Below are 26528 nucleotides of genomic sequence, written 5' to 3' on the forward strand. Positions count from 1 at the left end.
GCCCCATAACTGAGACCCCATCTGGAGGCTTACAGATGCCCCCTTCTGGGCGGTCTCTGTCTTGGAAGAGGGCACCAGGACCGCTCGTGAAGCAGGGGGCAGTGGCTTCTGGAGGGGGGGAACCGTCCGGACTTCCACCCTGCCCCCCACCACCTGCTTGCCCAGCGTCTTAGGCTGCTGAGTTCACATTTGGTTCCACGTGACTGGCCTAAAACGGGGCTGGGGGGGGGTGTCGTGTGTGGCAGCCGTTATGTCTTTTCCGGTGAGACCGGTCTATCGGGGCATCCAGGTCTACCCCAAATATGGGACGGAGCTTCCGCTCTCGCCTTTCAGCCCCTTTAATTCTCCCTTTAATTCTTTTGTCGATACGTGTAAGGCTGCCATTATCTTCGAGTGTGGCCTTGGCTAAGCAGGGGTCAGGCCAGCCTGCGCAGCGCTCGCCTTCTCCCAGCCCAGGTGGGGGGCTCTGCACGTTTTCTGAGCGAGCCTCTTCCCCGCAGACGGAGCAGCCGCCCTGGGCAGAGCGCGGAGCTTTTGGGGCGGGGGCGGGGGGGGGGATCGCTCCTGGTTGGTTCTGGACTATCAACTGACTGGCTCAGACTGACCTCTGCACGTCTGAACTTGGGGAATTGGGGATCCCCGCTACGCGTCTTCTGACGGCGCTCCTTGAGACGGAGGTCTCTTCTGCGGGGTCTTGACGGAGAGGATGGGCGGGGGAGCAGCCTGGCTGTGCAGGGGCTCTGGGTGCGAAATGAGCGCGGACCTTGGGCTCAGGGGCGTAGAAGGAGAGAGAGAGAGAGAGGAGATTTTTAACCTCCCAAAGAGCGAAGCGGCTCTTGGAAGCTGCTGGCGCTGCCAGGAGGGCGAGGGAAGAAGCCCTCCAGCCCGGGGTGGCATCGGCCGGCTTGCCGCCTCTCCGGCCTGGAGGAGTAGCGGCGCCCAGCACAGCCTCCCATGCAGGGAAGCGCCGGGGGCTCCCTTTCCTTGCCCGCCCCGGTCCTCCTTAGCAAGGCTCGCCCGACGGACCGGCCGCCCCCGGCGCTCCCGTCCCGCACGGGGCCTCTGGGCTGCGCGGCTGCTGGGACCGGCGCTTCAGCCGGGGCTGCCTCTGGGCTGGGCGGCCATTAGCCGGCCGCGAATTCCCTGGCAAAGTGGGCCAAAATCGGCTGAAACCGAGAAGAAGCGACCCGTAACTCTCCTGGCCTGGCGAGGCGAGGCGGGCCGGGCCGGGGGGCTGCGAGGCAGCGGCCGAGTCGCCAGGGGTCCCGGCGGCGCCCACCACCACGCCCCGCGGAGGAAGGGCGGCCGGTGGTTCCGTTTGCTGGGCTGAGCTGGGGGGGCGGGGAGGGGGCGTCGCTGCGGCTGGAGGCTGGTGGGAGAGGCGGCTGAAGACAGCGGAGGGTCCCAGGCGGCTGTCCCGGTTCTGCCTGGACCGTGAGCGGGGAGCCGCAGCAGCCGGGAGAGGCCCCCCACCTGCCCTCCTTCCCCAGAGAAGGGGCGGAGGGGTGGGGCCCAGAGCCGGTCGCGGGAGAAAGAATTGGCTGACCCCCGGCGGAGACTGGGGGGCCGAGAAGGAGGGGCGGAGGAATGCAAGTGCACAGGTTGCACGAGAGCGGGGTGGGGGTGGGGGTGGGGGGAGGGAGGCCCGGCTACCCTCCCCACACAAGCAACCTGTGCGAAAGGGGGGGGGCCTCGTGGGCGCTGCCCTCTTCCCGGGTATCTCGGTGGTTCCCCGGGGGCTGAATTTCCAGGGGTGGGGGAACATTTTTTTTTCCTTGGGTTGCATTTGTAAACCTTCCACAGTTCGCACAAAGCTAAAAAATTATCTTTAAGTGTATACCAGGAAATGAAAGAAATTTGTTTTATTATGTTTTTGTTTTAAGAAGGATTATTTTAAACTGCACAGAAATCTCCCCCTGCATCCCTGGGCAACAGGGGAGGGGGCTTCGCGCTCTCTGGCACCTGTGGAGAGAAAGCCTTTCTCCTGGGGGGGTCAAGGGCAGGGAGGGGGGCAAGGGCAGGGAGGGCCCCTCCCCTCCCTTCGGAGGAGGCTGCCAGGGAACAGGGTGGGTATCACAGGGTGGGTATCTGGGGGGGGGGTGTGTCTCCCAGCCCTCCCCGGGTCAGGAACAGGGCAGGCTGCTGCTGCTGCTGAGGGGGAACTCTGAAGTAGCCGCCGACTGACCCCTTTGCTGGGCACAGAAGCCGAGCTGGTCAACTTATGCCTTCCCTCTCCCCCCCCCCCATGCCCTCTGCCTTTGGGTCTCGGCTTTGGCAGAACTCGTGCAATTGCTGACCCATAAAAGTGCCACCTCCCTCCCCACCAGTCTCGGCCAGCCCTGACCAGTGACAACAGTTTATGGGCTGAGTGAGAGGAGGAGGAGGAAGGAAGGAAGGAAGGAAGGAAGGAAGGAAGGAAGGAAGGAAGGACGGGATGGCCCTGGGGAGGATTGTTCCAGCTTTCTGCCTGTGTTAGCAACCAGCAGCATCTCCGCAGCCCACCCGGCCTGGGCAAGGGGGCTCTGGCTGGGCGTTTGGTGGGCAGCCGGCCAGAGCAGCCCCCGGCCCAGGAGCCGGTAGGGAAACAGGGCGCCTCTCTCGGGCTCTTGGCTTGCCTTGCCCCCAGTGATGGTGGTGTCTCTTCCAGGTGCCAGGAGGATGCCGTTGCCCGCTGCCCCTTTGACCCGAGGAGGACGGTGGCCGCTGCTGCTGGCTGCGTAGGAGCTGCCTGGCCAGCGAAAGCCATGGAGCCTCAGTGCCAGCCCGGCCAGGAGCAGCTGTAGCTGGGCAAAGTCTGCTGGGTGTGCCAGGCCGTTGCTCTGATGGGGCTTTGTGCCCACCAGCTTCCCGCAAGGAGCCAGCCGTGGCCGGAGCCAAGAGACTGATGTGCACCTCCACACGCCCTCCGAGGCCACGCTGGGTCGGTTTGGGAGTAGCTGCCTGGGGGCCGGTTCCAGGGATCTTCTGACCCAGAGAAAGAAGGGGGTCTCCTCTGCATCGGTCTGACCCAGTCGATGCCCACCTGCCTGCCCAGAAGGACGTGCATTGCTGGGCGTTGGGCCTCCGTGTGATCCTCCTGCTCATCAGCCTGGGAAGTGGAGCTGCTCCGGACGGTCACCAGCCCTGCCTCCCATGGATGACTGACCCACAGCCCCGGCCGGTGGCTCCCCTTTCCCCCCCAAGGATGCCTGCGGGCCCCCTCCCTGCGCCCAGGACTCTGCAGTGATGGTGCCCCATCGCCCCCCGGGAAGTGGGCTCCTGCTGCTGCTGTTGTGCCTTCTGGGTGGTCCAGACCATCTGCCAACAGCCCAGTCTCTGCCGGGGGCATCCGGGGGGCCCGGCCCAGGGGCACCTGGGGATGGCGGTTTGCCCGGCGCTGGGCGGGTGAAGCGTGGCTGGGTCTGGAACCAGTTCTTCGTGGTGGAGGAATACACGGGCACAGAGCCACTGTACGTGGGGAAGGTAAAGGCCGTGGGGGAGAGGGAGACAGCCCCAATCCTGGACTCAGAACCTCTGCAGGGGGAAGTGGGGATGGACGGGGGGAAGAGGGGCCTGGCAGCCGGGCAAGGCAGTTCCACTCAAGGCTGGCTCCCCTGGGGGAGGACCTGGCCTTGGCAGCTTCTAGAGGTAGCTTAGTAACCATCTCGTTTCCTGCAGCACCCAGAACCCCAAAGTCGCCCGTCCGGCAGTCCTTTCCGCCACAGCAGCCGCAGCCCCCGGAAGCCACCCAGCCCTGCAGAAGATGGGGGTGCAGGCAGCAGAGCACAGGAAGCCCCCCCCACTTCTGCTGGCTGGACAGGAGTAGCCTTTCCCCCCCCCGATCAGCGTGGCCCTGCCGGAGTGGGTCTCCTCCTCTGCCCCCTCCCACAAACCGGCTCACCAAAGACGCCCAATAACATTTTCATAAAATCTGGATATTCGCTCTAATCCTTTTTCTGAGAGGGAATTTCCCCGGAGGGCCCTGGAGGGTGGATGTGGATTTTTGTGTTTTTAAAATAAAATTATGGGGTCAGCGTGAGTTACAAAGTTGCGCTGGTTGNCTCTGGAACGAGCTACCCCCCGAGATCCGGACAATCCCGGATCTCCTAACCTTCCGCCGCGCCCTCAAGACATGGCTTTTTCAGCAAGCGGGACTGACCTAGGGTGAATTTTAAATAGGGATAATTTTTAATGATTTTAATAATGTCACAGCTACAAATATTTGGTTTTAATTGGCTTTTATAGGGGAAATGTTGTGTGAGTTGTTTGTATTGTGTTATTTTAATATGCTGTGAGCCGCCCTGAGTCCCGTGGGGAGAAGGGCGGCATATAAATTATGAAAAATAAATAAAAATAAATAAACCGGTCCTCGCAAACAAGCAAAGCCTCATCCACGGGATGCAGGCAGTACATGAAACCATGCACTCTCCGGTCCACGGAAAAAACTCCACGGAACCGGGCCCTGGTGCCCAAAAGGTCAGGGGCCTCTTCTTAGATAATGCTGCCTCTCCAAATAGCCCCGCCAATCGCCTTCCCCTCCATCCTGCTCTTTTTGTGGTTAAAACACAGAAGATTCAGGACGGATGAGTGGGCCGGGTCCCTCCCCTTCCAGGGAAGTGCACGAAGGGGGTCAGATGATGGGGCTGTAAGAGGCCCCTTGACGCTGCCTCTGGACTCCCTTTCTCCCCCCTCCACCCCACAGACGTCTAGCCCATGAGCCGATCCAGTCTCTGATCTGGCCAGAACCCCCTTTTCCCCCAGGCCAGAAATCCACCCGCCATTCTGGGCAAACCATTCTTGAGAGCCTCCAGGGTGGAAGGTCCTCGGTGGAGACTTTGTCCCAATTTGGAGTTTGGCTCTCCCTCTTGTCAGCATCCGCCCGTTGCTTCTCCTGCCTTTGGGCATCACGGAGGATAAATCCACCCCCTCCTCACCTGTTGAAAGGCTGCCGTATCTTCCCTCGGCTTCCTCTTCTTTAGACAAAGCCCCAAATTCTCTTCCTGGGACTTAAACCCCAGACCCCTCACCATCCTCCGTGCTCCTCTCTGCACTCTTGCCAGGACCTCAGCATCCTTTCTGGTATTACGGTGAAGGTAACTGGCCACAATATTCCACACGTGGGCTCGTTAGTGCTGTCACTTCGGGTATTGTTGACACTGTGCTGCTGTGGGCCCAGCCCAGGAGTGCATTGGCTCTCTGGCTCACATTTAATCTGCATCACCCAGATTCTTTTCACAAGGACTGTCGCTGGGCCGAGTCCCCTGTCCTCTGCCTCTTGCGCCTTTTTTTTTCCTGTGCAAGTGCAGAATTTATATTTCTCACCGATGAACATGGTGATGCCTCAGGGCCAGTGTTGGAAGTCTGTCGGGATCTTTCTGAGCCTGGAGCATGTCTTCTGGAGTGTCCCCCAAAACGTCTTCTATGAACATCTCTTCAGTTCCCCCATCTAAGTCTTTCATGAAGGTCCGAGACAGAACCCCGGGGTGCCCTGCTGCACCTCCCTCCTTCCAGGTGGACCCTTAAGGGCCACATGCTGTCCACAGTCATTCAGTCCACTGCAAATCCATCTGGGAATGAGGCTGTCCCATCTCTCTCTGACCCGGTTTATCAGTGAGACTGTGGTCAATCGGATGTCTTACTGAAGTCTGAGCACAGGGCTTCGTTCCCTTGGTCCACCAATCAAGTATCACATTGTCAAAGAATTTAATTTTATTTAAATTAATTTAAAGAAAGCAGTAAGCTTCATGCCGACGGATCTGGGAAACCACCTTGCCCCTTTCCAAACGCCTACGGAACCCACGGCTTCACTATATTTTCTAGGATTTTCCTAGGTATGGATGTCAAGGTGGCTGGTCCTCGTTTCCCGAGTCTGCTGGGTTCCCCCCTTTCTGAAATATGGCAACAAGATTGGCGGCTCCTCTCCCGTCTTCTGGGCTTCTCTGGGCAGAGTTCAGCCAGTTGCTCTGAGACGGTGCCCAGCAGTTCCTCTGCGACACTCTGGGACCTGCCCTCCATCTGGCCCAGGAGGACGGAGTCCATTCAGAGCCTCCATGGCCTTCATTCCTCATTGTTCCGCAGCAAGAAGCTGCCGCCCATGTCGCTGGGAGGCCGGGGGCCTGCTTGGTGCAGGGGGTCCCCAGAGAATCCCACCTTGGAGACAAGGCAGCGGTGGAAAATTCCCTGCACTGGGTTGAAAGAGAACGAGAACGGCTGTTCAGTGTGGGTCCCTGGTTGAAAGTCAACCATACAATGGGCATTGTATGCCTTCTGAGGGATGCTGGTGTGTGTGTGTGTGTTGGGCTGAGCTTCCTCTTTAGATCCTAGCTGTGTGGGACACTTTTTGACTGGCTGGGCAGCAGCTGCCTTGAAGTTTGACTTTTTGGGCGACTGGTGGGTGGGCATTTGGGCTAAGGCAGCCCTCACCCTGCTTGGGGGTCTTCTTTCCCCTCCCCACCAAGGTAGATAGAGGCCTAAAGGGTCCCTAACAAGACAAATAGAGCGGGGGGGGGGGAGGCTTGTGAAAGTGGCCACTGGGGATAAATTCTGGCTGCTGCAGCCGCTTCAGACTCTGGAAGAAGACTGAGCGGCCCATAAACCTCCTCATATTTCATTAGGCAATTAATGGGAGACTCGCAGTTTTGGCAACTTTGCTGATTCTCAGCAAAAATGGTGGGCAGGAAACGAGGGTGAGGCTCCTCCAGAAGTAGGTCCCCTTAGGCCCCCTCCAATTAAGGCCTGGCACGAGGTATCCCTCCCCTCCCGATTGATTTCTCGCAAGTGGCTGGATTCTAAAAGCCTCGTAACTCAGTTTAATGCCGCCTATAAAACTTTATCAGGAAATTTGGCCCCATGTCTGGGCACTCAGGAGGTCAAAGGGAGTTAACCTCTGCCTTTCCTTGCTTTCTGGCACACATACACACACACTGTGTGTGTGTGTGTGAGAGAGAGGGGGGGGCAAGGAGACTAGAGGAGCTGCAGTCTGGCCCAGGAGGAGGGTTGGGGCAGGCAGCCCTTGGGCAAAAGTCCCTGGTGCTGGGTGCCAGCTGCAACTGAGCTCTGCCCTCTGGCCCTCCCCTCCTTGCCTCCCAGGCCTGGAGGAGGCCCAGTGTTCGGGGTCCGGCTCCTGGGCCCTCTGCCCGGCCCAAGAGGCACAGCCTGGGGGGAGTTATCTGGCCCCGAGGAAGGAGAAGCATCCAGCCAACACCGACTGGGTTGCATTGGGAAGGAGGGTCTGGGAAGCTTGGGACCCCACAGACCCCAAGGACGGGCCTGGATTAGGATTAGGAGGGGATCCCACTTCCTGAAGGATGGTGGTGGGTTAGACTCCATTCGGAAGAGGATAACGGAGGAACCAGGGTCGCTTGGAGTTAGCGTAACGGTCCTGAAGGTGAGGTACAAAAGAGTCTCCCTGGGGAGGCTGTGGGCTCTCCCACCTCTGCAGCCCTTGAGGAGGAGGCTGGACAGGCACCCATCCTGCATGGGCATGGCTGAAAATTGGATCTGACCCTTAGACTTACACCGTACACCGCTTCATGTTGCCCTCTCTGAGCGGCTATTTAGTGACATTCACGGTCTTTTCCAGCTCCACCTTCCGTGATCCCCAGTGAAGAAGGCTTGAGGAGGGACCCCCCCCCCTTGGCCAGGTTTTCCCCTTCTCAATTTCTTGGCTGCCCTGGGAGAACTAGCGGGGGGGGAAAAGAGCTTTTGGGGAGCTGATGCCTATACTAGTGGGCCCTGGGCAGAGGCAGAATGCTACCAAGCAGGATGTGCCCCCCTCCTCACGTGTCCTTTCCGAGGAGGGGGCAGCACTGAGCCGGCAGTGAGTAAACGTGAGCAGCAGCTGCAGCCCCCTGGGGATCGGCCTTGGGTTCCGCCAGGGCCCTCCGGGAATACGAAAGAGGACAGCCGAAACGCTCGTCTGGCTGCGGGAGAAGCTGGGGGAGGCTCTGCAGGCAGAAGGACGGGGGGGGGGGGGGCAGCCGCCTGGAACGCGGGAGGGAAGGTGGCCGCATAGCCCAAAGCCAACCGAGAGACAGTCAGAGGAGAAGAGAAAGGGGGGAGCAGCCGGGCAGGCAGAGAGAACCAGAGGAGAGGCTGTGTTTCACCGGGGCTGGTGAAGGGCAGGAGCCAAGCCCCAGATCGACAGGAACGGGATCAGGGAATCTCTGCTTTACTCCGGCTTACACGTCCAGGGCCAGAGGGGAGGCCTCCTACGGCCCTGAAGGAACAGGCTGGTGTTTTCGCTCTGGCCCTTCGCTCTGATCTCTGACCAGCAAGACATCAGCTTGTCCCTTCAGGCCGTAGGAGGCCTCTGAAGTGATAAAATGGCAGAGCCGGGAGAGGGGGGGGATGCAGGGGGCTTCGGTCTGGCATGGGGGTAGGGGAAGAAGGGGGACAGGCCAGTCAGTGCCTTGAAAGCCATCATCAGCATCTGAAGTCAGCAGGGCAATTCTTGGCAGGTTAAACTTTTATTGTTTTTTTTAGGTAAACATCCTCCTTAGTAGATGTGAATGCAGAATGTCTTGATTTCTGCAGCTTCAATCAGAAAAGAACTGGAAGGGACCTTGGAGGTCTTCTAGTCCAACCCCCTGCTCAAACAGGAGACACTATACCATGTCAGACAAATGGCTGTCCAGTCTCTTCTTAAAAACCTCCAGTGATGGAGCACCCACAACTTTTGGTGGCAAGCTGTTCCACTGGTTAGTTATCCTCACTGTTAGGAAGTTTCTGCTTAACTCCAGGTTGGTTCTCTCCTTGATTAGTTTCCATCCGCTGTTTCTTGTCCTGCCTTCTGGTGCTTCGGAAAATAATTTGACCCCCTCCTCTTCTTTGGGGCAGCCCCTCAAATACTGGAATGCTGCTATCCTGTCCCCCCTAGTCCTTCTTTTCTCTAGACTGGCCATTCCCAAATCCTGCAACTGTTCTTTGTATGTTTTAGTCTCCAGGCCTTTAATCATCTTAGTTGCTCTTCTTTGTACTTTTTCCAAAGTCTCAGCATCTTTTTTGTAATGTGGTGACCAGAACTGGGTGCAGGATTCCAGGTGTGGTCTTAGTAAATCTTTATAAAGCGGTACTAAGACTTCGCATGATCTTGATTCTATGCCTCTGTTTATACAACCCAGGACTGTATTAGTTTTTTGGGCTGCTGCTGCTGCACATAGCTGGCTCATGGTCAAATGATCGTCCACTAGGACTCCAAAGTTCTTCTCACAGTTGCTGTTTTTGAGCCAGATTTTGCCTAATCTGTACCCGTACATTTGATTTTTCCTGCCTAAATGTAAGACTTTGCTTTTCTCCACATCGAAACTCATTTTGTTGGAGAGGGCCCATTGTTCCAGTTTGTCAAGATCTTTTTGGATCCTGAGTTTGTCTTCTGGGGTGTTGGCTACTCCTGCCAGCTTACTGCCATCTGCAAATTTGATGAGTTCCCCTTCTATTCCCTCCTCTAAGTCATTGATGAAGATATTGAAGAGTCCTGGGCCTAAGACGGAGCCTTGTGGTGCCCCATTGCTTACTTCCCTTCATGTGGATGCAGGTCCATTAACATTAATAGCTAAACTATTTCATGGCATTTGGATTAGGGAGCTAACAGGGTGGGCTGGAGGGCTTAGAAAGTAGAAACCCAGCAGTTGGCTCAGAAACCTGTGTGAAAAAAGTCTGCCAGGTTTTGAGTGGGGCACAGAAGGGCGGTTCCTGGTCCCCTGTTCTTCAGCATCTCATTAAGGACTTGGGTGAAGTGAAGCCAGCCCACCTACCGGATCTGTGGACCTTTGGGAGAGAGAACAGCAGTAAGATTCAAGCCTTTCCAGGGTTTTTCTCCCCCTAAAGTCAGGTTTTGGTTTAGGTAAAGAAATAGGTATGGATTAGATACAAATGGAGCTCTTGGTTAGAGAAATGGACTGAACATCAGAAGAGGAAATTTAGCAGAGACAAGCGCAGGAATCACATGCAGGTGTGGCTGAAGGCTGAAACAGTCGTTGATCCTCTACTGCAGGGGTCTTCAAACTTGGCCGCTTTAAGACTTGTGGACTTCAATTCCCAGAATTCCTCAGCCAGCATGGCTGGCTGAGGAATTCTGGGAGTTGAAGTCCACAAGTCTTAAAGCGGCCATGTTTGGAGACCCCTGCTCTACTGAATGTGAGGGAGAAGTGCCTTGCAGGGCAAAAAGATCAGTGCCGTTTCAGGCTGAAGTTGAGGGGCCAAATCACAGGACATGATCCGCTCTGCGCTGACCGGAACATGCCTCAAGTGCCGGGTCCTGTTCTGGATGCCACGAAATTGGAGCCGGGTCGGAGAAGGGCAGCCGGGGTGATCAGGGAGCAGAAAATGCATCTTAACGAGCTCCAGAGTGCAAGACCCCAATCATGGGACTCGGTTGCAAAGGCTGACTCCGGTTGGGCCGGAGGGGAGGCTGGGCAGCCCTCTGGCCTCCAGGACCCCTTCCAGCTCTAGGGCCTTAGGAACTTCCCACCACTCTCCGGTTGTCTCATGACGTTCTTGCTGGTTCAGCCACCTGGCTGACCCATGACCCATGACCTCGGAGGCTGCCCAGGGGCCTGGGACCAGCGGTCTGGTATCTGAGGATTGCTCTGCAGGGTTAAGGGGGGGGGCTGAGGGTCCCCCTTGTCTGAAGAGAAAACCTAAATCCCGTTTCTGCCAAAGGGGTGGGACTGGAGTGACTCCCTAGAGGGAGCCGTGTGGGTGGCTTTGCCTCTGGGCCAGGGGGACGGCCACCTGCTGCCCACTTCTGAGGCTGCTTGGATGTCACCCGGGAGCCTTTGGCCTCAGCCGAGGCCCCCTTTTCGATGGAGAGGGATAGCAGCCCAGCTGTGCGACAGAGGTGCCCTTCAGCCCTTCGTCCAGAGTGTCTCTTGCAGAGGCCTCCACGTGGCCACTCAGGGACGTTGGGCAGGAGGCCAGGAGGTGACCCCCGAAGTTCTCAGAGGGGAGCCCCAGGCAGGCCCTCTCCCCACTGAATTAATGAACAGCAGCCCCCAGCAGGAGAGGGCTGGGCGGCCAGTGTGAAGCCTCCCGAGTGGCTTGTTTCTGCAGCATCAGTGCAACCAGGCACTGGGAAACCTAGACTTGCCTTCGGAGGCCGTGAAGGAGGTGCCCCAGCATGCCTCCTCCAGGGAGAACGGGCAGGGCGAGGGGCGAGACCTCTGCCTTCAAGTGAAGGAAGACCCCGAGGGGGAGGCCAGTTCTGCCTGACCAAGGAGATGGAAAGAGGAGGGTCTGCAGGGTCCTCAAGGTTTCTGCTTCCTGGGAGGCAGCCCCCTGCCCACCCACCCGCCCGGCTCCTCTTTTAAGCCCTAGGCGGCCCTTCCCCCAGGAAGCCCTGATGGCCAGCCCAAGGTTGCTGGATGAGGGCTGAGGTGGGGATGTGTGCCCCATCTTCTCCGAGGCCTCCCTGCTGTGAAGGGGGCAGGTGCTGTGGTCAGTAGCCCCTCCCAGCCAGGCCCCAATCGTAGCTGCCCGCCCTGCGCCTGACCTCTGCCCGTCTCCCCTAGATTCACTCGGACTCCGACGAGGGGGACGGCTCCATCAAGTACACCATCTCCGGGGAGGGGGCCGGCACCATCTTCCTGATCGATGAGCTGACGGGGGACATTCACGCCACGGAGCGCCTCGATCGCGAGCGGAAAACCTTCTACACGCTGCGGGCTCAGGCGCGGGACCGCCAGACCAACCGGCTGCTGGAGCCCGAGTCGGAATTTGTCATCAAGGTGCAGGACATCAATGACAGTGAACCCCGGTTCCTGGGGGGGCCCTACATCGGGAGCGTGGCCGAGCTCTCCCCCATCGGTGAGTCCCGGCGGTGCCCGGCCAGCTCTGCACCCTCCCCCCAAGCAGCCAGGGCCACGGGGGAGGGGGAGCGCCTGCCCAGGTCTGGAGTGTCCAGTCAGTGGGTACCGGGCTCTCTTTGGCCCCTTTGCCCCCAGCACAGCAGGCCTGGCGCCTGACCCAGATTGATGCAGCTTGAGGGGGAAGCATTTCTTTACAGCTGGAAGCGCAAGTGAGGGTTTAAGCCTGAACCCCCAAATGAATGAGGCGGCGTTCCAGGAAATGGCACAATGGGGCAGTTTTAGTCTTTTCTCCAGCCCCACAGCCCCCACCTAGAGCTGTGTCTGTCTTGGGGGGGGATCAGTCCTTTGTAAGGAGCAGCAAGGGGAGGGAGGGGGCCCTGGTCCCGCTCCCTCCCCCCCCAAATAATCCCTCTGTGTCTCTTCAAAAGCACCCACCCGGTGCCCCCTTACTTGCGAATTAGGGGTGGATATATTTATTGTGTAGCCCTGGAAAATGAGCCCCACACATTGCTGGTCGGCCAGGACTGGGGCGAGCCGGTTTCAGGGCTTCTCTTCCCCACCAGTGAAGCCACAGCCTGAACCCACACAGGGAGCCCGGCTAAGCCCCAGCCCGACTCTGGAGACAGGCGCCAGGAAAGGCAGCGGTGAAGAGGCAGCCGGGGCGTTTTTCAGGCGGGCCCCAAGTCTGAGAGTCCGTAAGCGCTGACAGTCAGTCAATCCATCCATCTCACACGCCTGGACCACACCGGGCTGACGGTTTTGATCTGCTCGGTGTCTTTCTAGGACTGTTTACCAATTGGCTGGTGTTGTTTTGTCTATTAAGGAAACATTCAATGTTGTTGTTGTTGTTGTTGTTGTTCTGCTTCCCCCTTGAGAAGGAGCCGCTGGGCATCACTGGGGCCGAGGCTCCTGCCCCAAGTGCGGATTCTTTCAGCACAGCTCCTGAGCCCCAGTCCTCCCTGCCCTGTTCTGGGGGGGGGCAGGCAGGCAGCGGAAGGCAGCCGTGGGCCCCTCTGGGGCTCTGAAGGGTGGGGGGTTCAGGTGGTCTCAGGGGAGACTTCCTCCTTTGAAAAAGGCCCGGGGTCTTCAGGCGTTCCAGGAAGCAGCGGCTGGGCCAGGTGGGAGGGGGGGGGGCGGGCAGGGCAGAGCGAACGTGCTTTGCCAAGGCGAAACAAAGGGGCTCCTGCGAAGGGAGGGGCCTCCGAGGGGCTCGGGAAGTGCCAAGCTGAGCTGGCAGGGCTGGAGCCGAGGGGGTGGGCAGCTCTGATCTTCCTGCCGGTCCCCTGCCTTTGTTTGTCTTGCTGACTGCAGCCGCAAACGCCAGTCCAGCCGCCTGTCCTTCGGAGCCTCCTCCTTCAGCACTAGCCACCTGTTTTAAGCACGTCACGGCCACAAAAGATGCGGCCACGCCTGTGGGCGAGGGGGCTTAGCAGCAGCGCCCCCCCGCCCACCAAAGCATCGCCCGGGTTTGCTGGGAGCAGAATCCAGGGTGCACAGAAGGAGCCCCGAATGGAACAGACGGAGGGGGGGCATTCTGCCTCATGCAATTGAACCCCCCCCCTGCACGACAGGCATTCACTCCACCGGCCAACCACACTTTGACTAACAGTTCTTGCCAGCAGCTTCTCAGGGGTGTGTGTGTGGGGGGGTGTACAAGGGGGCGAATAACAGAGCAGGCTGACAAGGATGGGACACACATTCCACCCCTGTTGCAGGTGTGCCTTGTGTCGCACACAGGTTTGACAGGTGCAGGAGTTGTGTCTCTACGGACCCTTCCCCTTTGCAAGCTGACCCCGCCCGGCTCCTTGAGCCCTTCCCCAGGACCGGCTTTCCCTCCCCCTCCTGGCAACTCTTCTGGGAACCCGCCCCAGCTTCTGCGTGTCCCTCTGAAAGTGGGGTGCCCAGAACTGGACTCGGGGCTCACCTCCAGCCCACCCGGCACCATCTCCTGGGCAGCCCCAGATTGCTTTGGCCTTTTAAGCTGCAGCATCTCCTGGTTGGCTCAGTCTTGGCTGGCGGTCCTTTGGCACCCCTGGATTGGCACCTGGATCCGTCTCACACGGACTGCCACGAGGACTGGGCCCAATCCTGGACTGGCCTGCTGGTGCCTCGTATCTGGAGGCCAGACCCTCCAAGGGGATCCTGCCCACCTTTAAGAGTGTTTGAAGTTTCTGCTCTTCGTGGGCAGTTTGTTGTGTTGTTTTTATCCTGTCCTGCTTTCCTACTTCCCTTTCTACCTGTGCAAGTGCTCTGCTGGGGGCCTGTCAGCCCCCTCTGGGGCCCCTCGTCTTGTTCAGAGACCCCTTCCCACTCCTCCACATCCGTGCTGCCTGTTTGTCAGAAGGGGAAGGGGGTCAGATCTGGGGGGGCAGCCAGGCCCGAGAGCTGCCTTAACAAGGCGGGGCTTAAGACCCGTGGCTTAATGGGGGGGCCGCCTGACGGGCCTTGGTCCCCTTTCAAGGGGAGCCTTCACCGGAGGAGGCAGTGGGCTGGCAGACGGGGCGGGGGCTGCAGCCAGGCCCTTCCTGCTGCTCACCTGCCCCCCCTTCCCTTCCGGCAGGGACCTCGGTGATGCAGGTCCTGGCCTCCGATGCGGACGACCCCAGCTACGGGAGCAGCGCCCGGGTGGTCTACAGCGTCCTGGAGGGAGAGCGCCACTTCACCGTGGACAGCAAGACCGGTAAGGGCCAGCGGGTCCCCTGGGCCCCACCCCAGAGGAAGGGCAGGCGGCAGGAAGGGCTTCGGGTGCCCTGGCCGGAGCAGTCTGCCTGTGCGTATGTGCGTGTGTGTGTGTGTGTGGTTCAGATCCCTGGCCTGTTCCTCCCTACCCCCCCCTTAGTAGCAGACAGGCCGGTTCTGGTTCTCAGAATCCTCCGGAGCAGCTCCCCCCCCCGGACTCTTTGGGGGGAGCTACGTGTGGGAGGGAGCAGGGCAGCCCCCCTCCTCCCTTTTCCAGAGTTGGCTGGTTAGCATCAGGCCTTTGATTAAAGGTAACACTTTAAATTAAGGATTGCTTTATAAATGCTCTATTAATGTTTAATGAATGAACAGTGGAAGCCGCTCCATCCTTTAATAACTCCTAATAAAGCTGCTGTAAAAATCTGTCTGTGATGAATCCAAGCAGATGATGTCACCGGGAGGGGCCGGGAGCCAAGGCGAGGGGGCTTCCCAGGCGGAGGAGGGCGGGGAAAGGTGAGGGGGGGCAGCAGTTTCCTCCCTCGGTCCCAGCCCCCCCAGCCCTCAGGAGAGCAGCAGGCCCCAACCTCAAACAGAGCCCCCATCAGGACACACACACCCCCCAGTTGTGAAGGTTGAGGGAGGTGCCCCAGGCCAGAGAGGGTCCAACAGAGGGAGGGGGCACCTGCCAAGGAGGGGGCAGCAACAAGGGTCAGGGGAGGCATGGGGTGGGGCAATGGGGGAACCGGGGGGGTGTTCTTTTTCTCCTAAGGGGGACCACAGTCCCCCTTCGGGTCCTGTGGTGGCAGCCATGACCAGCAGGCATCTCTGAGGGGCAGTGGGGCAGGCAGTGGGGCTGTGGCCTTTGCCCTGCCCCAAAGGGCTGTGAAGGAGGAGGTGGGGCTGGGGGAGAAGCATGTCTGCCACCCTCTCCCCCCATTGGACCCGTCCTTGGCCCCAGGGCTGTTCACCTTTCCATGGGAGGCAAAGGCCCTGTGCAGCCCCACTGAAGTGGCCGGAAGGGGAGGTGCTCTTAGGAGGGGCCCACTGGGTTTCTGCTAGCCTTCGGCAGGCCAAAGCCCCTGCCTTAACAGCCCGGGGGTCTCTTCCGGGGGAGGGTCTTTGCTTTCCGTTGGGAAACATTTGTCGAGAGAAGCTCTAGGGGGACCCAGACCAGCAGGCCCACCAGGCAGCCCCCTTCAGCCAGGCCCAGGTGGAAAACGCTGCTTTGGACGCAGAGCCAGAAAGGAGGGGGGGCTGCCTTCCCAGTGGGGCAGGGGCGGCTGGGAGAGGGGGCAGGGGGGGGCTTCTTCTCCAGCAGGAAAGGCCAGAGGGCAGCAGGTGGGGGATGTGGAGGCTCGCCCATCTTCCTCCCAACCTGTCCAAGCCAGTCCTGAGAAACGGGATGCCGTCAGCCACCCCCGGATGGGCCGAGGCTCTGGGCAGGTGCTGGTCCTTCCCCTCCCAAGGCCCCCCCCCAGCCATTGGCCTTCACACCTGGGCAGCAGGAGGCCTCTGGGTGCAGCTGGAGAGCACCAGACACTGGGAAAGGTGCCCAGGTACCAGGCATTGCCAGGCTGGGACTTTCTGCTGTGGCCCCTTTCTGCTGTGCAGGGGCCACAAGGGGGGCTTGGAGACCCCTCTCTTCCCCCCCTCTCAAGGCGAGGAGGGAGGGCTGCTTCTCCTGGCTGGGTCCTCCTACCTGCAGGCTCCCCCTCTGTGTTTGTGGGGGAGGGGAGGAGAGCCCCCCTTTCCTGGCCCAGCAGCCAAGCCGTGGGCTGTGCCTGAGCGAGCCGGGCTGCCCTGGGGCCCCCCCAGCCCCCTCCCGTTCCGGGGCTGAGAGCATCTCCCGCCATGCACCGGGCAGAGCCTTCCTGGGCCTGGAGCTCACGGTTTAATTGCCCGGATCGGCAGCTTAACTCGCAGAGCCATCGTGATCATTAATGCTGTAAAAGGAGCCATAAAATCTAGCACATTCATTTTTTGTAATATATGATAATGAGAGCTGTTTGCGTTTCCTTTTTGACTTTGACCTGATTTCTCTTCTCCTGCACATCCAGGGAGGCCCAAGAGGACCACCTCGGCTGCCGCCTCGGCTGCACGGGGTGCCCAGGGCTAACATAGGGGCAGCGACACCCTGGCACAAATGCGCTTGGGAGGCGCCCGTGCGCATAGGCGATAGTCTGGGCAGTGCGCCTCCATCGCCTGCCCTGCTTCCAGAGAGGTTCCCGTGACGGCCTGCGGGAACCACCTGGGAACCTGGGAAAAGGGAATTGGCCAGAGAAGAGGCGGAGTAGCCGGCAGCTGCATAGTGGGCGGGGCCAGAGGCTCAGAAGAGACCCTCCCTAGTTTCTTGGGCTGTAAAGGAGAAAGGAGGATAATTACTCTGTTAACGTAAAATAAGGTAGAATTCCCTCATCTGACAACAATCTTGCAAGTACGAAAGCCCCCCCCCTCAGTCTCCTTCACCATTCAAGAACTCAGGGAGGGGTCCTCCCGGAGCCTCCTGACCCGCCCCCTCTCCAGCTGCAAGCCTTGCCGTCTCTGCCTTGACCGTCCCCTCGGCTGCCTTTCTTGGCCCAGGATCCTGGTTTTTCCCACATAATCAACACCCCTCCTGACCAGGCCGAGCGGGGTGGACATCCTGGAAAACTCCACACCGCACCCACCAGGGCAGGGGAGGAGGGCCAGCCAGCCGAGCATGAACGCCCACGGTGGGTCGGCTGTGGCAGGGGGGCTGGGGTGAAGTGGCTGTGGCCAGGCAGCCACGGCCAATTGTCCTAGGCACTTTCTGAAGAGCCCCTGGAGGGGAGCCACGAAGGCCCCAGACGGTGGGAGGCACTAGTGGCTAGTCTTGTCCTGAAAGGGAGGGAGGGAGGGAGGGAGGATTCCGCCTGCCTCCACACAGCCCCCCAGCCCCCCCCCCCTTTGCAAGTTCCCAATTCTCTAACCTAAATTGGAGGCAACTATCTAAAACGATGAGACCACTTTGGTTTCAGTGTGAGGCCTGATGCAAACGGGGGGGGTCGCCCCCACCCCTGCCTGGCCCTGGAACCCCCACGGAGCAGGTTGCTTCTGCTAGTGGCGCCTCCAGAGGAGAGGACACACTGGCTGCTCCAGGCTGCTCAGCTCAGGCCGTCTCTGGGTGGGTCACGTGGCCAGTGCTGCCCAGACATAGATGTGGGGAAGCAGCTCCCTGGCTCACACAGCCTCGGGCAAAGCTCTGGCTGCAGGTGGAGGAGGCCCCACAGCTGCCCCTGGGCCTTCCTCCGCCCAGGGACGCTGCTGGGAAGCGGTAGAGGTCTCTGCTTGGGGCGTCCTTCCCTCTCCCTCCCCCTCCCTCTTGCAAGACTTCAAAGAGCCCCAGTTCTACCGGAGGCTGCCCTCCCCCCTTTTCCTCCTCCACATCTTTCTTAATTTAAATGCTTCCACCCACTGCCCACCCAGAGAGCTTTGAGCTGGTTGAGATCCTGGTTGGCTGTGGCTGCTGGGAGGGCAACCGGGCCAGGCCAGGGCCTGCAGGGCCTCCCAGGAAGTGCCTCCTGCTCCTCCCCCACAGGATGGCTGGGGGTCCCCTCTTGCATTTCCTCCCCCCCTTCAGGCCCCCAGCCCTTCTTTCGAGGGAGCAGCTAGGACTGCCTGGCTGAGCAGCTGCAGAAGATCTGGGGAGTGTCAAATGTGGCCATCTTCACTTCCGTGCATTTTATTTGTGCTTTATGTTGTGTATTCTACATTTTTTATTTTTATTGTTTTAGCCCATATCTGTTCTCTGCAAGCTGCCAGGAGTACCCTTGGATTGCAGTGAGGTAGAAATGGGTTTCATAAAGGGAGGCAGCCACAGGTGCAGGCCTGCCCATCTGTCGGCGCCCCGTGCCCAGGACCTGGAGGAAATGCCCGGTGGGAACGGGAGGCAGCGGAGCATCTTCGGCTGCAGGGCCTGCTGGGCTCCGCGCTGGGGGGCTTCCTGCGCCCTAGAGGCCACCCCACCCGCTCCGCCTGTCTCTCTCCTGGGACTGGGCTCCGTGGTCTCCTGGCCAGGCTCGGACAGGGGAGGCAAGGGTGCCCTTTGGCCTTCTTGGGCAGAGCCTGGAAGCCCCTCTGGGCCCCTCTGCCCATGGCATCCCTGCTGATGTCCCTTCCTCTGGCCAGCTCCCCCCCCCCCGTCCCCAGGCGGAGACAGAGGCCTTGCCGGCCTGTCCCTCTTTGGGAGGGAGGGGCTGCAGCAAGGGAGGTGCTCCACCTCTCGGGATCTGTGGACCCCCAGTGGCTAGGTGGCCTGGCTGGCTGACCAGTTGTGGCCATCTTCCTCCACTTAGCAAAGTGACCCCGAAGTGCAACCCTTTCTTGCCGGCCGGGTTCAAAGGGGCTCAGCATATCAGGAGAAGCCAGGTCCCCCCATTAGACCACACCGGGGTCTTTCGGGCCACGCATGTCCCAGGAACGTGGTGATTCTCTCTCGACTTCAGGGCGGCGGCTCAGGGGAGCTCCTGCTGGGTATTTACTGGAAAGTCTCGGATTATTCTTAACAAATCGCAAAGTCTTTGCAAATCGTAAAGTACCAAAACCACAAAAGTCGAAAGATCTCCAGGGGACACGTCGGAGGGTGCCGGGAGCTTGGAGGACAACAACGGGTGCGCTTCAGCCACCGGCCCAGCCGAAGTGCCGCAGATAACAGACGCTTCCCAGCTGGGAGAAAGTCCAAGGCTGGGCGGCTTTTGTCGCCCCTCAACGCATCTCCTCCCTTTCTAAACTGGCTGGACGTCATTAGGTCTCGTAGCAGCAAATGCCGGGGCACTGTGGAGGCAGATCTCTTTCATCCATCTGGAATCTGCCGGCACTCGGATTAAAAGAATCCTTGTGTAGAGATCGTCAGTGGGCTGTTTCTGTTTTTTCTGAGTTTGTCAGAAGAACTTATCTCTTGTCGTCACCATCTGCCACTTCTTTGAGCCTCCTTTCTTGGGGGAAAAAGGGTTTCGCGCAGACGTTTTCTCCAGATCTTCTGCCATTGGCTTCCTCTTGCCTCGGCGCCTCGTTAACCCCTCCTGATCCAGTGTCCCAACCGCCGTCTTAGCCGAGTTCCAGTTTCCGTGCATCAGTGAGATGCTTCTCAAAATCGCTTTATCCCCTTTCTTTAAGTCTGTAGTTCTTCGCTGGGATCTCTGCGCTTCACCAACCTGGGGACCTGCAGCTGCGCAGAACCCCTGGGAAGGCCGGTGGCCTGGTTGGGCAACAGCCCCCCCCCCGCCCTCCCAATTTCAGCCAAACTGGCTCTGACCAAAGCCATCTCTACTTCAGCTGGTGACCTCCTTGCTTTATCAGCACTGCTTGTTTGGCCTGGCCAGCCCCAGCTCTTCCTCAGAAGCCCTGAAAGGGACCCTTCAGGACGCCCCCTCCCCTCCCCCCATGAATCCATCTAACCTGCTTGGTCTCGGGTGACCGTGTGGCTCCTGGATGGATAGATCGCCTGGATGGATGGATGGATGGATGGATGGTGTGCCTTCAAGTCATTTTTGACTCCTAGTGACCTCATGGATTGACCTTCTCCAGGACGGTGTGCAGGGGGCTGGACTAGAAGACCTTCAAGGTCCCTTCCAGCTCTATTCTATCCTACTCTAGCCTCTTCTTCAAGGCTCCCTCTGGCTGTCCTGCTGGGTCTGTCTGAGGGCCGAAAGGTCTGCCTGAGGCTGGGCCTGGGCGAAGGCTTTGCCTGTGTGTGTTGCGTGGAGGGTGAGGGGCTTACTGGCTGGTGGTGACCCAAAGAGGGAGGAGGGTGGTCTGAAGAGCCCCCGGTTCTCCCTGTCTGCTCTTCTGTGGACAGCCCCCTTTGGCGAACAGCCTCCTCGGAAAGGGATTTCTGCCTGCTGCCTTCCTGCCAGCGCCGTGGCCCACCGAAGTTCTCAAGTACAGTAATTTGGAGGATCTGAAAAATGTTCCCTGTTTGTTGTGACCAGAAATCCTATTTCTCTGGTCTGCGTGGGAGTTGCCTACGAGGGCAGCATTTTCACGCCTCAATTTGGTTGCTGTTGCCAAGATCCAGGCAAACCTTTTGCTGCAGCGGGTGAGAGCCTTCCTCCCGGACGGATGGACGGACATGGCAGTGCCCCCCTCTGGGCTCCGTTAAAGGGGTCCCACGGGTGGGTGGGCTTGCCTCCTCGAGACCCCACGCTCAGCAGCCCCTCCCCTTTTTCTCATCCAGTTTGCGCAGGGCAGCAGCCCAGGGCTGGCCCCCACAGGCCACCCAAGAAGGTCGCAGGGATCCGCAGCTGCAATACCTTCCGTGGTTCAGCACAGGTGGGGGGGGACAGGGGCTGCCGCTGTTGAAGCCCCAGCAGGACTCCCAGTTGCCTCCCCCCCTTTTTCCTGCTTTGTCTCTTTCCTAATTCCTGTTGTGGCCATTCAGAAGAGAGGAATGGGCTGGGGGGGCTCCCTTTGCCCCCTGTCTGGCTCTGGGCTCCATCCAAAGGGCGCAGATAGACTCTTTGCTGCCCCACAGGCAGAGCGCTGGGCAGCTGAGGAGCCCACGCAGGGACCCCCTTGAGCAGAAGCTGTCTAGGAAAGTGGCCTCGAGTAAGCCCATCCCCTCGGCCACATGCCCCGCCCTTCCCCCCTCCCCGCATTCCTTCTGTCTTCCAAGGGAGCCCCCCCCCGTGGCTCTATGGAGTTCTGTGGGCGGGATGGGATTGCTTGGAATGGAGGGGGGGTAGCAGTTGGGGACGCCCTCACCTCACAGGCCCCTGGGCCTCTTGCAGGTGTGGTTCGGACGGCCGTGGCCAACCTGGACCGGGAGACCCAGGACCGCTACGAGGTGGTGGTCCGGGCCACGGATATGGCGGGGCAGCTGGGGGGCCTCTCGGGCTCCACGACCGTCACCATCGTCATCACTGACGTCAACGACAGCCCTCCTCGCTTCCCCCAGAGTAAGGCTTCCGCCTGGGGCTTGGGGGAGGGGCGGGGGGGCTGCCCTGGAGGGAGGATGACCACAGCAGAGCTGGGCTCCAGGTGTGGGGGAGTGAGCTGTTGCTGCCACTGACTAGGACCCCCCCTGCCACAGTGCCTGGCTGCTCTCCCCCGTGCGCAGCTCGAGGGGGGGGGCTGAAGAGGAGCCTTGAGTGGTGGCTGGGGGGCACCCCTTGTGTCCCATGCCCTGATCTCCTCCTGGCAACAGCCCCCCCCACTTCCTCAGAATTCAGCTCTTCTGTCCTCTTGCCCACCCCTCCCCCCAGAGATGTACCAGTTCAGCATGGTGGAAACGGCCCCGGTGGGCACCCTGGTCGGGCGAGTGAGGGCAGAGGACGCCGATGTCGGGGAGAACACAGACATGGCCTACCAGATCAAGGAGGAGGAGGAGGAGGGGGCCCCGGGACCCTTCCGGGTGGCCACAGACAGCAACACGCAGGAAGCCCTGGTCTCCTTGCAGCAGGTGAGGCCTAAGCCCAGGACCGGACGTCTTCCCTGCCTAGGAGGCAGAAGCATGTCCCCACCCCCCCCAGCCAGGGTGGACGGATCCTCCGGGGAGGGGTCTACGGGAAGGACCCATTTCCCTTGCCCCAATGCATGGGGCCCCAATGCAAGGGGTCAGTCAGGGGAGGGGGGGTTGGGGGGGATAAGACCGCAGAGTGACCCCCACCGCCTCCTTTCTTCTTTCAGCCGCTGAATTTCGAGGCCCAGGCCGTGCACACCGTGGTCTTGGAGGCGCTGAATAAGTTTGCGGACCCCCGCTTTATGGACCTGGACACCTTCCGGGACCAAACCATCGTGCTGGTCTCTGTGCTGGATGCGGACGAGCCCCCTGAGTTCCGGCCTCCCAGCGGCCTGTTGGAGGTGCAGGAAGACGCGCTGGTGGGCTCCCTGGTGGGGGTGGTCACCGCGGTGGACCCTGATGCGGCCAGCAGACCCATTCGGTAAGTGAGGTCATTTCCTCCCTCTGGGAAAAGGGCTGGTGGCGCCAGGAGGGAGCAGGAGGGCCACCTCCTGTGCCGGACGTGGGTTTGGTGAAGGGAGCATGGCCGCCGGAGCAAAGATGGCAAAATGGCTGGAACTGGCCCACTCCAGAGAACTCGGCGGTCTGTGGTTCCTGGGCTGACCTGGCTCCTTTGCGAGGCTTGGGGACGTCGCCAGCCCTGCAAGGGCCAAAGAGGGAAACGGGGCAGCTGGCCACAGTCCATGATGGACGCTGGTGGTGGGATTCAGGCTCCTTGCGAAGGGTGTGACCTTGTGGGTGTGACCCCGTGTGTCAAGGAGGATGCGAGGCCGGACAACAGGGGAAGCTGCCTGGAGCCATCCGATGGGCTCAGCCCACAGCCCCCCCCCAGACACTTGGCCCCAAACCCCAGGAAGCCCAGAGGAGCCTCCCGGAGGGTGGTCTTGAGGGGGAAGAGCAGAACCCAGGAAGCCCCCTCCCCAATTGAAAAGGCGGGAAGCGTAGAAGGGAGGGAGGAACCTCCCCACGGTTGTGCAGCGGCCACCACACCTGGTGTGGCGTGGCACCCGTGGCCACCCAGATCCTCAGGAGTGGGGCTCCTAATGGGACGGGGCGGGGAGACGGTCGTGTGAATAGGCTGAAAAGAGGCGTCTCCTGGCATCACCCTTGCGAGGCAGAGCAGACGGGGGGCGCCCCTGTCAGAGGACCCACGTCTACTTTAGAGTAAGGTTCCATAAACTGAATCTTGCACATCCAAAAATCTCTTCCCAGCCTGATACGGGAGGAGGGTCTCTTCTGCCCCCTCACAGCTGGGCGACCTCTTACCTGACCCTTTGCCCGCCTGCCACGGTCAGTGCCACCGACAGCCACACCTGGCCACAGAAAGTGGCCGGCCGGCATCTCCTTGTCTCCGCAGGGCTTAGCCCAGGAGCAGGTGTGTGTGTGTGGGGGGGGTATTCTGAGCTGATTAAAATCAAGGAACACTGCCCCCCCCACCTGGAAAGATGGTCAAGGAGTGTCACATTTTGTTTGTTTGTTTGTTCATTCATTCATTAGATTTATTGGCCACCTCCGGGTGGCTTGCAAACACTTCCTTGTCTGGAAATGGGGGGGTGGGGGGGAAGGCATCTCAAAGGGCAAGGGGGGGCAGCTCTTGGCGCTTTTTCAGGCTCCGAATGACAAAAGGGCGGCTGAAATATTTACGGCGGGTCAGGCAGGGTCTCGCAGAGTGGAAAGTCAGCAGGCTGGTTAAAAAGCCATTTCAGGGAGCGATGAGGGAGGGAGGGAGGGAGGGAGGGCCCCCCCCTTTGCTTCCCCCCTTCGCTTTGGGGAATGAAACAGGCTGTCCAGGAAAGGAACACCAGCCGGCACTTTCTGGGCTGGGGGGGCACAACGTCAGTCAAGGGGGCAGAGCTGAAATGGGTTTAGCGTTGACTTCTGGAAAGCAGGGTTGGAATTAGCCAGAGTGGTGGCATTTTGTATTTATTTACTCGTCCCTCTATTTGTGCCGTGGGCACAGCCGCCCGTCTCCCGGGTGTGGCTCTGGGCAGTTCGCGTAATTAGGCGACCAAGCAAGCAACAAAGCTAATAAACCTGCACAAATATATATTAAAAAACCCAACAACACCTCTTTTAAAACCAGAGTAAAAGCATAACACATAATTACAAGCAGGCAAGCCTCGCATCAATCGTCCCAGCCTTCTCTAGCGGGTAGGTGGGCAGGTGGGCAGAGCCCTGGCATGGGAGCCTTTCAGAGGTAAACCGGTCGAGGCCAACTGAACCTCCGGGGCGATGATGCTCCCAAGGGTGGGCAGGAAAGACTCCCCCCCTCCCCCCAGCTGGCAGAGGAAGCCCCATAACAGGCAGACCCTGTCACACCCGCCTCTCCTGTCGGACCTGATGGGATGGGATGGGGGGGGGCGGCAGGAAGCCGTAACTAGGTGGAGAAGAGCTGGTGGGGCTTCTGCAGAGAGGGGAGTCTTGCCTTCCGTAACTACGGCAACAGGCAGGTGTCAGACGGTGGCCCTCTTCGGCCCACGGTGGTCAGGAGCTCTGTGGGAGGCCTCAGCATCTCCCGTCCCGGGCAGCCCCCTTGCCCGCCCAGCCCCTGCTTGCCCACCTGCCCTGCAGCATCTCCATCTGCTGCCCCAGGAGGCTGGGACTTGGGCTCCTGGGGGGGGGCTTGGAAAGGCCAGGGGGGCCTGGGCGAGTGGATTTCTGCCCCAGGGATTCATGACTTCCGCCGGTCGCAGGAGCCCTGGTGGTGCGGACACGGAGGGGCCGGGGTTCCCAGCTGGCCTGTGGTGGCTGCTCTCTGCGGGACCCGGGCTGGCAGGGTGCCCGCTCGCCAGGCCCTGGGGCTGTGGGGCAGAGGCAGCCTCCCTCCGGCCTCCTTTCCTCCTGCCTCCTCTCCGGGGCCTCCTCCGGTTTGTCACGTCTGCAGATCTGATGAGCGCCTGGCTGCTCCTTCCTCCCGGCCATTAACTTTATTGCACTGGCACTTTGGCAAAGAGCTAGACGAATGCGGCCTCCCTGCCCTCTGGGTGCCACCAGGCTGGGGTGGGCATCCAAAGAACCGGCAGTGCCAGCTGGAGCTCCGTGGGGGGGGGGCGCAGCTCTTCCCCCCATGCTGACCTTCATCTGATGAAGTCTTGGCAGCCCAACCTTTGGCTCGCGATCAGCAGAAGCAGCGAAGCCAAGAAGAGACCCCAGCCCCAATTTGCAGGCTGCCTATCATGCCTCCCCTGCTCCCGCCTGGGCTGACCCTCCCCCCACCTGTCCCTGGCAGCAGCTGCTGCTCTTTGGTGATGAACCCTTCTGTGCACATGGGGGGGGTCAGGAGGGGAGACCTGTGACTGGGGGGGGGAGAGGGGGGGACGGAAACAGCCTCCGCCTCTTCCCTGGCTTCGGCCTGGCTGGGCTGCACAGGGACCCTGCTGGAAGGGAGAGCTTGCTGGGCCCGCTTGTGCCTTCCGGAGGGGAGGAAGAGGCTCGGGCGCCTCCTGCACACAGGCAGGGCACGGCAGGAGGTGGGCTGGCGGGCGGGGCTCGTGGAAGGAGCCGGGCACGCCTGGTGCCAGACTGCTGCTGGGTCTGTGCCAGTGCCAGGTCTCCCATCCAGCCAGGCTGCCCTCCCCGCCTGCCTACTCCTGCCCAGGCTGGCCAGCTGCAGCTCACGGCTGTTCCGTCTTCTGGGCCCCCCAGGTACGCCCTCGAGCGCCCCGAGGACACGGAGCAGATTTTTGATATCGACGCCCAGACTGGAGCCATCCTGACCAGGCAGGCCTTGGACCGAGAGACGGCCGGCTGGCACAACATCACCGTCTTGGCCATGGAGGCTGGTGAGCAGGCTGGGGTGGGAGGTGGGGGGGGTTGCATGGAAGGCCTCTGCGAGTGGAGGTCTGCTGGAGCCTCACCTGGTGCCTGGTATTGCCCCCACCCTCAGAGGGGAGGGAACAGAGGTGGCCTGGCAGAGGCGCCCCAGAGCGGTGGTATGAACCCTGGAACAAAAAGGGGGCTTCAGGATAAGCGGCACCATCTTGATTTGGGGGAGGGGTCCAGCAGGGGCCACCTTTGGAAGGGCTGGTCCTGGGGGTGCCAATGGCCTCCAGCTTGCCCACAGCTCTGCGTGGGTGGGATGTGTCTGCTTTGCCCCTGCCTCTCTGATCCCCCCCCCATTTCTGCTTTGTTTCCCCTCTGCTTTCCTGAAAGAGGCCTCTGAGTGCTGTGGGGAAAAGGAGTGGGGGAAGGGGGCTGTCGGGGGGGGTGGGGAGGGGAGCAGAGAAAGGGCTGGAGGAAGGGGCTGAGCCCTCGGCCGTGCCACCCATCCCAAGGGGCTGTTCGTGTTTCCAGGGTGGGTGCGGAGCAGCCTTGCGGAGGCCCAGGGGCTGCCCAGAGGGGCTTGGGGGGGGGGCAAGGCTGCACCTGACGCCAGCCGGTCCTCCTGGTCGCCCGTTTCGGGGGCTTCTGTGGGGGCTCGGTTCACGCAGCAGGTCAAGCTGGCTTACCGGGTAAAGATGGCTTTGCAGCTGGCTTAGTGTGGTGTTAGGTAGTGTGTTGTGTAAGGCCACGGTGGCTCAGTGTATTAACTCAGGAAGCCTGTTGTGTAAGTGCAGTTATCGTGGTCCACTCAACGTCCTGTGGAT

The 26528-nt window shown here is 60.3% G+C and overlaps 1 protein-coding gene across 1 annotated transcript in view; it reads left to right on the top strand.

The window, feature by feature from the left end:
* Positions 1-250: 250 nt before the first annotated feature.
* The window catches only part of CDH22 (cadherin 22), a 48203-nt gene continuing 21925 nt past the window's right edge, over positions 251-26528 (top strand). The window contains exons 1-8 of the mRNA XM_015825468.1: positions 251-371; positions 3293-3462; positions 11490-11784; positions 14347-14466; positions 21212-21379; positions 21686-21882; positions 22110-22363; positions 25588-25724. Of these exons, the coding sequence (XP_015680954.1) occupies positions 251-371; positions 3293-3462; positions 11490-11784; positions 14347-14466; positions 21212-21379; positions 21686-21882; positions 22110-22363; positions 25588-25724 (1462 nt within the window). The remainder of the gene's footprint in view (positions 372-3292; positions 3463-11489; positions 11785-14346; positions 14467-21211; positions 21380-21685; positions 21883-22109; positions 22364-25587; positions 25725-26528) is intronic.

The sequence above is a fragment of the Protobothrops mucrosquamatus genome, unplaced genomic scaffold, assembly GCF_001527695.2.
Source record: "Protobothrops mucrosquamatus isolate PMUCROS unplaced genomic scaffold, P.Mucros_1.0 scaffold2649, whole genome shotgun sequence".
Taxonomy (NCBI): Eukaryota; Metazoa; Chordata; class Lepidosauria; order Squamata; family Viperidae; genus Protobothrops; species Protobothrops mucrosquamatus.